General features: G+C 38.2%; 2 protein-coding genes across 2 annotated transcripts; both read right to left on the bottom strand.

Annotated features, from left to right (window-relative positions):
* Positions 1 to 1,836: 1,836 nt before the first annotated feature.
* LOC122313715 lies at positions 1,837 to 3,676 on the bottom strand. The gene has a single exon (XM_043128903.1). The coding sequence runs from the start codon at positions 3,526 to 3,528 to the stop codon at positions 2,224 to 2,226; it is 1,305 nt and encodes a 434-aa protein (XP_042984837.1). The 5' UTR covers positions 3,529 to 3,676; the 3' UTR covers positions 1,837 to 2,223.
* Positions 3,677 to 8,334: 4,658 nt separating this feature from the next.
* LOC122312355 (chlorophyll a-b binding protein CP24 10A, chloroplastic-like) lies at positions 8,335 to 9,669 on the bottom strand. The gene is made up of 2 exons (XM_043126930.1): positions 9,308 to 9,669; positions 8,335 to 9,107 (listed from the first exon to the last, which is right to left on the bottom strand). The coding sequence occupies exons 1-2, from the start codon at positions 9,535 to 9,537 to the stop codon at positions 8,558 to 8,560; spliced, it is 780 nt and encodes a 259-aa protein (XP_042982864.1). The 5' UTR covers positions 9,538 to 9,669; the 3' UTR covers positions 8,335 to 8,557.
* Positions 9,670 to 10,976: the final 1,307 nt, after the last annotated feature.

Raw genomic sequence — 10,976 nt, 5'->3', positions numbered from 1 at the left:
ATTCAGAAGTTACCAAATACCAAATCTAAGGATAACCCTGCTCTTCTACACAATCTAAAGATGCCCTAAATCCCATAATTTATGCCTAGCCTAGCACCAAGATGGTCCTCCATGCATTAATAACCAGTAAACTAGCCTTGCCGCGACCTCATCTCCAAACCACCACCTCCACTTAAAAAAAGGCCATTTCATACGCGGTTCCCTATACCGTCATAAACCTTGCGCCCACTTTTCCCACACCCATAGTAAGCTATAGAAAAACTTTCTTTTTCCAAAGGAGAATCCAAACTTAACTCTCAGAAGATGCAAAAAGGCAGGAAAAGATCTGCACAAAAGAAAAGAAAAGAAAAGATGGATACAAAACATTTCTAAACCTTGTGTCCGAATATCCCATACCCGGAACTAGAATCACCTCAATAGCTCAATCCCACGTTGGGAAAAGAAGTAACTCACATATACAGGATTAACACGTGAAATAGGAATTATAAGTGATTTTAAGGAAGCTTCAAATTAATTAGTCTTTCTGGAATTATGGTGTAGATGCAGCTAGTACTTTCCCTAGGTTTTTTTTACAAACACAAAATGGCATGCAATCCCAAGTAACTGACGAAGAATATCCACTTTTGGCCATCCTATCATTGAATTATGCTAATTGCTAAGCAATTGTCTACCATTGCTGTTAAAATCTTGTGTCTTCACGGTCCAGGTCAACGTAGTTGACAGCAAAAAGTACAGGCTGCAGAAAATCAAGCAAAGTTTTTTTCCACCTTCCCATGCATACAATAGTTTGTACGTATTTTCCTAAATCTTGTTTTTAAGAACGTAGATTATTTGAAATTCTAAAGTTTTTCTATACCCGTGGACCCATCCAAATTTTGAAACCATTATTAATTGATAGGTTGTTACAAAACAATTCTATCTTCATCAAATGATGCACTCTTGTACATTAAACATTTTTTTTAGTAGTAGTTCTACATGAAACATGCAAACCAAACCAAACCCAGTCAAAATCCAAACATGAACTTGGGATCCAAAGAAATTAGCATCACATTGAAAGCGGAATCCTAAACTAAACGTGGAAAAGTACATGGGTCGTGGTTGGACTATCTCGGCCTGGGCATGTATAATCAATCACTTTGGTCGTAAATAAACAAGGGCTGATACCGACTGTTTTTCAGCAGCAAAACGAAAAGGTTACAATTCACGACAGCACAATTTCCCATTTAATCTCCTAAGTAGCATCCACAAGCTTCCACACATACAACAATGCTTTGATGAGGCCTTATTACAAATTTAATATACAATTTGGATCTCCAACAATCAAATTCTCCCTAGAACCAAACTGTTAACACGATCTATTGCTTCATCTTTCAAAAGGCTGCCATAAGAATTTTCGCTTATTTGTCAGGATTTATTGGCCAATTTGTGCTTTCAGCCACTCAATAAGCAGAAGCAAATAAAAGACATAAACCAACCGTAATTGCAAGAAAACTCAATCCCACAAGAAGCTAAAGATATAAAACATACAATTGGTATAAGGATCTTTATGCATCCTAATCTCATGTCAGTAGAAATTGGAATCAGATGGAGACATTCCAACTAAATATGTGAACATACAGTAGATTAAAACCCATAAGGGTGCAGCCTAACGCCCTAATGTCCTAGAGTTTTTCTGAATTACACTTTTATTAAAGAAAAATACTCTTGGCACAAAGAGATTACAGAAAAAGTAATCCCAGGGGTGGCGTATCCAGTGTTTCTTCTCAGGGTTGGATCCGAAGGGCACTTGATGTGGTTCCACGTGATGGGGGGGAAAAAAAACAGAGTACATAACAGTGATTAGAACTTGCCTCTTTTCATTTCATACATGAACCAAATAGAAAAGATCCACCACATAGTGATAAGGTGTCGAAATAAGCTTACAAAGCAGAGGAAAAATAATATAAACCAAACAAAGAACTACATCCCCGGACTAAATTACAAGCACAAGAAAAATCATACAAAGATAACCTCATTCAACATACACCAGCATTCTAACACGAAAAACAACAACTGAACGGAGATCACAAACATCATCCAAGCATGGGTGTTACAAACCATTTCGCAAATTCCCTCAATAACATAACAATACCAAAAAAAAAAAAAAAACACGGGTGTTAAGTTGCTCGTTCAACTAAAGTATACATCAACCATTACCTGGAAAGTAAATTGCAAATTTCTTAATCACTTGGAAACCAACAGGATTTCAGGTTTCTTAGCCTTGCTAGGCGTGTTAGAATTCGAAGATGCATTCGCCTTCGCTTCTGTTTTGGCCTCCAACTTAGCAGCCGCGCGCGTCCTTCTATCAAGCTGAATGAGACTCCGCGTCGCCAAGATCGCCTGTGGAACCAAATCATGAGTCGCTCTGGCATACAAGCTCCTCACTGCCATGGCTGCCGCATCCTTAACATCTTGCGAATTCAACGGAGCCAACAAGCAATGCCCCAGAATCTTCAACGCCGGCTGCAATAGCTCCCACGGTAGCGGAATTCTGGTCCCCTTGGATTCCAAATTCTCCTCATTTCTCACAATCTCCACTTTGCCCATCTCTTCCACTATGCCCTCAATCTCATTTCCATTTCCATTCTCCGAAAAAGGGGTACAATTCTCAAATTCATCATCCTTGTCGAACTCTCTTCTACAAGAACAGTCCTGCCCGGCCCACACAGCTACGGATCGGCAAAATTCGAGCTTGGACCAGCTCGGCATCTGCGAGATCTGCTTGTAATAGCAATCGAGAGCTACCCCGACGATGCAGGCGCGTTTGGTCGATTTAACGGCAATCTGCGGCTCGAGAGGTTGCGACAAAACCCCAACGGAGGGTCTTGATTGAACAGGGGATGCAGAATTACTGTTGTTTGTGGCGGTGCGGCGAGGGGCGTGGTAGAGGGAGGGTTGGGAGAGGTCGGGTATGGAGATGAGGAGGGGCTTGCCGTTGCGGGATTTGGTCTCTGAGGCGTAGAGGGCAAGGAGTACGGCCTCGAAGCCGGCGAGCGACGGGGATTCGGAGGAGTGGACGCGGGAGAGGTAGAGCGCGGAGAGGAGAGGGAGGAAGGAGAGAACGACGAGTCGGAGATGGGGGTCAGAGGAGAGGTAGGTGTCGTAGAGCCATTGGCAGAGGGGGTCAGAGCCGGAGCCGGAGAGCGTGGAGGAAAGGGCGGAAGAGACGAGGGAGTAGGCGCTGGGGGACGAGAGGAGGGAGAGGGCGGGGCGGTCGGAGTCGGCGAGGGAAGAGAAGGAAAAGGAAGAGGAGGAGGAGGAATCGGAGGAATTGGGGGAGGAATCGGAGAGGATGGAGGAGAGGGCGTGGATGCGGGAGCGGGCTCTGGAGACGGACTCCCACCAGGACTGCATGGGGTCAGAATCGGCGGCGCTGGCAGTGGTGGTTACGGCGGCGATGGTGGTGGTAGTAATTGGGGGATTGGGGGTGGAGGAGGAGGAAGAGGAGGATGAGGGGGAGTTAATAGCATGGTTGAGGCGGAAATCCATGCTGTGCGCGTGTGCGAGAGTTGAAGAGGGCTGGTATAATCGGAGCTTCTCCCGCCCTCACTCTGCCTCTGCTCTGTCGCAAATTGGGAGAGGGGGAAAGGCAAGGGTTCTACCCCGTACGGCTCGCTACGATACATTCATATATATATATATATATATGCAGCCTCTTTATTGTCTCGATCCAAAGTCTACTCTCTCCGTCTAAGCACCGAAGATTCTTAGACACGCGACGAATTTAATCCATGATCTCAAATGACGGGATTTCTTTCTAAAAAAACACAACATGAAATTTTGGATAAATAATTTATACAGTTAAGGTACTATTTGGCCATTAAAATTTTTCATCTCAAATATAAAATTTTCATACAAAATATAATAAATAATTCAATTTTTTCTTAACTTTTTCAAATCTCAAAATAATAATAATATTAAAATATAATATTTTAATATTTAATCTTAAAATTCAAAATTTTCATCTAAGAATTCTCAGTAGCCAAGCAGAACATATAAATTCTAATAAAAAAATGAATTCACTTATAAAACATATAAAAAAATTATTTTTTTATTAAGAAATCTAATTTTTTACAAATGACTCATAAAAAATTTATCTATTTAAAACTTATATCTAGCGTTACTCTTTTTCTAATAATTTCAAGAGTGTGTATAGAATTTATTATAATTTAAAATAAATTAAAATGTCAATATTTTTTTAGTATAAATTATGTAAAATTGTAAAATTATGTAAAAAATAAAAATATAAAATTATATAAGTTGGCATAGATAGACATATTAGAAGTTACAGTATCATTTTATGGAAGTATTTGGGGTTACAGTATCATTTTCTTTTTGATTCATGTCATGCTCTAAATAAAATGCATCGTTTTCTGTTTTGAAAATTTTTAGCATCTTTCGCGCAAAACCCGACGTCCCTAATCCTTTCTCTCTTCCCTCAGCATTGAGAAGAAAGAACTACTTACCTGAATTGCAGTAGCTGTAAGATCATTAAAAGTGAAGCTAGAATGGATAACGAACCGGATGATATATATACTACGAAAAGTGTCCTTTTGGGAGCAGAAGGGCCTCCGAATCTCCAGCTCATTGGACGACGATGACAAAGATAAAGAACAACCGCCACCACAGCGACAGCTAGAAGTATTTGATCCATATGAAGAAGATCAAATAGACGACAAAGAAGAAGAAGAAGAAGCGTGATTTTAAGTTTTCTCGAGGAGCCTAAAAATTGCCGGTCCCTTCTCTGTCAAATGTTTCCTAGCAAGGCTGGAGGCATACCAATACTAATTAATGCTTCATTCTATAGGAAAGATTTAGAAACTTGGTTGGATCCGGTAAATTTACCATCCGGAAACTCGTGTTTGTGATACGGATGATAAGGGTCATGAACCCAGCATTGTATCCATAGTGCAAATTGCACTTTTATTTTATTTTATTTTTAGGAAAAAAGAAGAGAATTAGCAGCTTCTCTCGGTGGGAGAAGCATTTTCCTTGTGACATATACGGATCAGAACCTTTGCACTTCTTGATTCATCATGTATAGATCTTATTAAATTCTGTAAGACTATATTTACAAGTTCTTTGACTAATGTAGCCGAATAGCAAGGGTTTCATAGGATCATATGTTGGATAATTCACGTGAGTATAAATCATGACTTTGCAATATGGTATCTGGATATGCGTATATGTATATACTTCTTGAAAAGATCAAAATTTTCCAATCGATTCTGTTGGGTTTAGAGATTGAACAATAGTTGATGATAGTTGAACAACATGAGTAGGGTAGGCTTTGTGTCGGCTTGTTGTCTAGGCTAGTCTCTTTGTTATCTTCTAAAAGGGCGAAATGACGTTTGCATGAAAGTAAAGCTATTGCTCAGAATTGCATCAATGCACTTGCAAAAGCTCACTTGATGATGTATCTTTGATGTTTCCTTGTAATGTTGGATGCACTTTGTAGTTGGTCATGTGGTACGTGGAAAGGAGATAAGCTGTGTACGTAGCAGTTGGAGGACTGCTCGTTATTGCTAAGAGAAACAAACACCAAGTAATTCAGTTTTTTTTTTTTTTTTTTTTGCTTTTTGGGTTCTTTTTATATGTTCTTTTGTTTCCTAATTAGTACGTACCTATGAGCTCTAACTCAAATTGTCCCTTCCTTCTAGCTAACAAGTGGAGGAGGGTGAAGTCCATGATCAGCTCAATACCCTCTAGCTTGCTCTCTCACTAATCGTCTCTCGATCCTAGGAAAAGGGGGTGCTATTGCATGATAGATTCTGTGGCTGAAGTTTTTGGGGGAGCAAGAACAATAGGGAGGGGGAGAGGACCGGAGGTGGAGTTAGAAGTAGGGTGGGTGGAGTAGATGGGAGGGAGATCAGAAGAGGAAAGGGATCAGAATGTTATTGCCACGTTTTGAGGACTAGAATATTGTAACTTCAAGGATCAAATTTGAAAGTACTGGTTTATATCTTAAGGACAGAATAATGGTCTAGCTAAAAATATTATCGCATCTATTTGTAACTTTTCTGAACTATCCTTTTCTTTTCGCAGGTCATGCATTGGCACTCTGGTGATCATAAGATTGATTGTCAACGGATAAACAGTTCCTCTCAATCATTTGATGCCCCTACTTCAGCAAATTTTCAAAAAGGCCAGTAAAGCATATGGTTTCTATGATTGTTTGACTGGAAATAGAGATCAGTTAAATGTACGAGATTGTGTGTGTGTGTGTGGTATATTTTCTATTGGAATATTTGAAAAAAGAAAAAAAAAAAAAAATCGGTTACGTCTTAGATGACATGAACATGGCAATTTCTTGTGATAAATGTGACAGTCTTATACCTTGACATTTCTTATCTAAGAACTTGATCGACCTTGAATGGTAATGAAATAAAAGAGGTTATTTATGGTTTAGTTCTGGCCTCTAGATGTTCGCATGATATTTTGCTGTGTAGTATGAGAATTAATATATGTATTTAAGCCTTTTAGAATTCCACATCTGAAAAGCTCTACTTTTGCAAACAGTTGCAAGCAACACTCTATATATGGCTAGAATTTGAGATGATAATTGGGAATGAAAGTGAATTCAGCACAAACGATTGAGGATGACAATGTCAGTACTAATCAATTGGTCTCAAAGGGCAAAATAGATGTCGCGGTGAAGTACTCTTTGTTGGACAATTTTGAAGTATTTATTATTGAGTAATATTAGACACAGTTGTAACATGCATAAATGTCATGCAATCATTTTGAAAAAGGGTGGGGTCCACTACTAAAAGTTAAAATTTTTTCAAATGGGTCTCGTATCTATTATTATTTTTTTCAAAATAATTACGTGGTGCTTATGTACTCACAATTGTAAATATCATTTCTCAATTTTTATTATTTTTGCTGTTGTAGTTGATGTTTACTTGTTTTGGTTCTAAACTTCTAGTACCGATAGAAAAGAAACATTGTTTCGGTTCTAGTCCTTACATGCTTATACTTGAAAAAAAAAAAAAAGCTTAGTGTTCTGATCTTAAGGAATTTGTTGCTAGATAGATGCTACTTCTGCGTCATCTATCAACATCTTACGAAAATGCTTACACGAGCAATCTAATGCCTAATGGAAGCGTATCTTTAAATGCATGCTAAGTCATGCTTGTCATGTATTTTTTGTTAGTGTTAGTGAATATCTATTTGCAGAGTGTTACTGATTTGGTATCATTTTGAAAGGGAATTTATTGTAATTTGGTTGAAAGTTGAGAGCAGGCCTATGGGCATTGTCAACTTATCATTGGTAATTTGTCCCTGCTGTTTGTTTAGTCAAATCCACTAAAATTCTTCTTCCTTTATGCAATGGTGGATGAATCTTTATCTTTATTTTTTCTATTTTTTCCCCCAGAATATCAGGTATTGCAGGAATGGTAGTGCAAAACCTCTATGGCCCATGTCAAGTGGCCGGCCATCAAAAGCTGACATTCCGAACTGCCAATACTGTGGTGGTACTCTGTATTTTGAGTTTCAGGTATGAACACATACGCATTGAAAAGTCGTTGTATATCTTAGACAAAAACCTTTCATCGATGTCATTATTATGTTGGTGGTTTCAGGTATTACCTCAGCTGCTTTATTACTTAAGTGTGAAGAATGATGTTGACTCTAGTTGTATATACTTGAGTTGTGAAGCCTTTTGTGAGGGAAGCCTTGCTTACAAAGAGGAATACACCTGGGTTCAACTCTCTTCACAATCTGGCTACTGTACCTTGATGGTTATTTGTATTTTGACCGATTTCCACCCGTTTAGTTCTTCATAGTAGCTCTGTTCTTTTACTGAAAAGTTGAGAAGAAAACAGTGTTCTTATGTACTCTGTCCATTCAAGCAATAAGACGACCATGTATATCTACACCAAAGTTTGTTGTGTATAAAAGGAAACGTGTAATGTTACGTATAGTCACTTTTATGTATTTCTTGTACACTCTACTGATTTGATTGATTATTTTAATTTTTTTTTAACATACAACTAATCACATCAATAGAGTACACAAAAATAAAAAATTGACTGTAAATAGAATTTTTAAAATGAAATATTGGGAACCGTTTCGCGTGGATTCTGATCTTGATAGTCATGTTCATATGTTTTGGAAGATCAATCCACCACCTATTTGTCATGTACATGTCGGCGTTTAATTCTCTTTTCTAAACGGTGTCAGATATGTTTGCTTGCACTCCTGAGGATGTTGCATGCTCAACTTCAATTTCTTTAGAACAAAATGTTGACAGATACACTCTTAATTGATAAATTTCATTTCAAGATCAGGTTACGATAATCCAATTCTTATTACAAAAAAGAAGATAGGATATTGGAGTTAGATTATTGTAGTTATAAGGTCATTATCTTACAAAAGCTAGCACATGACATGAACCCAAGCAGAAAGTATAGAATTCGAAGTTTCATGGAGGAACGTCCCAGATCTCAATAAACCCAGGGTTATGAATCTCTTGCCTCTAATTCAAATTAACTATATACGAAGTGTGGATCTTTTACAAGCCAAGAGCACCAAGAGGTGTCTTCCCTTGTCCAGCCTCGAAGTAGAAAATTAGCATGGCTAGCATTGCAATCCGTGCATGCTTGATTTCAGCCAACTTCAGTCTTTCCAGTTTCTCCACGTCCGGAATGTAGACTCCGTCCTTGATCGTGCCGGCTAGCCCCAATGGGTCGAAGAATTTGCCACCCGGGTAGCCTTGTTCCCCGGTGGCATTGGCGAAGTTCTCAGCAGTCTTCGACCACGGTGTTGCCCATTCGACGGACTGTGAATCGGGGTTGAAGAAATCCACCCATCTTTTGCTCTCAACCCAGCCCATGAGGAGAAGCTGCGTGCCGAGGAGAGTCCCAAAGGAGAAGGGAGCAACTGCCCCAGGGGCAGCTCCAGCCTCAAACCATGGAATACCGCTCCATGCCTGGCCGACAAAGATCCCGACGACAGCAGCCATTGCCCACCTCCCATGAATGAGCTCGGCCTCTCTGTACCATTTCAGGAATGCTGGGTCCTTTCCTAGTCCCAGTGGATCAAAACCATAGTCACCTGGGAGTCTGCGGTTGCAGTTAAGATTTTCATTAATCACATAATGTCAAAAAGAAATACTTTATCTATAATTTAAAAAAAATAAATAAAAGTCTTGCAAATCCACGTGACTGTAAGATATATTTGCTAATGGATGTCAGAAACAATGTGATAGTTAACATCCTAATCGACTTTGAATAAGGGATTCGTAAGAGGGAGAGAGGCTTACGAGCCGTCGAGCCACTCGGGATCGACCAAGTTGCCACCAGCTTTCACACCAGGAATCCAAGACTTCTTTGGTTGAGCAGCAGCCACCACAATCAACTTCTTAGGCCCAAGAGCGACACCCACCCTGGCTCCAACGCCAACAGCAGACAACAACCTCTGCTGGCTTCTCTTTCCTCCACACAAGAAAGAAGATCCCAACCCATTTAGCACTGCACCAGAGGTAGCAGCCATCTCAATTAGTTCTGATCCCTTTCTCTAGAAACTGAACAGGTTGGTGGTGGTGGGAAATTAAAGTAGGTAGATGAATGGAGCTTAAGGTTCTGTAGCAAAAATGGGTATTTAGTTGGATGGTTTTATCAACTGTGAGAGGACAGGGAGGAGAATCTAAAAGAGGACTGTAGAGAAGCCACGTAGGATAATGAAATCTGGAGAGGAAATCTAGGCTTACTTTGGTGGATAGATTTCGGGCCAATGGGCGTTAGCTCTCCATCCTCATCCCCCGTATTGCCTCCAACCACGTGGACCATCTATTTTGGTCTCGTCTGATTCTGAGACATTACCACTTTTTTAACTCGGAATATTCGACAAACAACTATCTTACTGTTGGTTCTTGGCTGAGGTGGAAAAAAAATAAAAAGAAGGCACTTCCAGAATAAGATCACCTATTCATTTTCGTTAATGTTAGGGCCACAATCTTGTCAACAGATGATTCACATGGAATTTAACAAGATAACAGTCCAAAAACCACATAGAAACACTTCTAAAATTCAACTCAAAATTATTAAATTTAAGAATGTCGAAAATCAATTCATAAGTTGGATTGTATACTTAAAAATCATCATTATCAGAATTTTATTAAAAATAGTAAAATTCTAATAATTATGCCAAAATTAAATATATAATAAAAGAAATAATTTATTAAAAATTTGGTCTAAATTAGATTCAGAATCACTTCTTAAATGATAAATAAAATATTATCATAAAAAAATAATTAAAAATAGATATTCAAAAGGAAATACAATGGATTTTGGCTTAAGAAATATACACACTGAACAGAACTGGATGACCACGACGTGCATGTCAAAAAGAGTTTTTTAAATTAAAATCATATGTACAGTTCTAATATTCATAATCAAAATTATAATCAAAATACTGAAACATATCTAACATTGTCCCAATTAAAAAAAGACTATAATTACCTGTTATCTTTGCATTAATCTACCAATTTAAGGTATTTTAAATCCATCAACACACCATCTGATAACTTAATATCATTTAACTTGAATCCTCCTATATTACATTACAACTTTTTAACTCGGAATATTCTTTAAACAACGATCTTACTGTTGGTTCTTGGCTGAGGTGGTAAAAAGGAAGGGCACTTTCAGAATAAGATCACCGATTCATTTTCTTTAGTGTGAGGGTCACAATCTTGTCAATTAAATTAATAGTAATGATTACAAGTATCAAATAAACAAATTTTACATTGTACTTTTGTTGAAAAAAAAAAAAATGAATCACAGTGCAAAATGGTGTAAAAAATTTTTCTTTTTTTAAAGTGAGATTCACTTTTTAACTAATAAACTGTCTGAAACTATCTATTTAAAATATTTATCGAACGTTACTCTTAAATTAAATATAATACAAAGTGCATCGTTAAAAGACCCTTT

This window comes from Carya illinoinensis, chromosome 6 (genome assembly GCF_018687715.1).
Source record: "Carya illinoinensis cultivar Pawnee chromosome 6, C.illinoinensisPawnee_v1, whole genome shotgun sequence".
Classification (NCBI taxonomy): Eukaryota; Viridiplantae; Streptophyta; class Magnoliopsida; order Fagales; family Juglandaceae; genus Carya; species Carya illinoinensis.
Note: the sequence above shows the minus strand (reverse complement) of the source record. Positions and strands in the feature narration are given on the sequence as shown.

Excerpts from the sequence above, each read along its gene's own strand:
- LOC122312355 (XM_043126930.1), bottom strand. The coding sequence starts at position 9,537 with ATGGCTGCTACCTCTGGTGCAGTGCTAAATGGGTTGGGATCTTCTTTC. Across the intron at positions 9,108-9,307 it reads CCCGAGTGGCTCGACGGCTC|ACTCCCAGGTGACTATGGTT; the intron begins GTAAGCCTCTCT and ends CTGCAACCGCAG.
- LOC122313715 (XM_043128903.1), bottom strand. The coding sequence starts at position 3,528 with ATGGATTTCCGCCTCAACCATGCTATTAACTCCCCCTCATCCTCCTCT.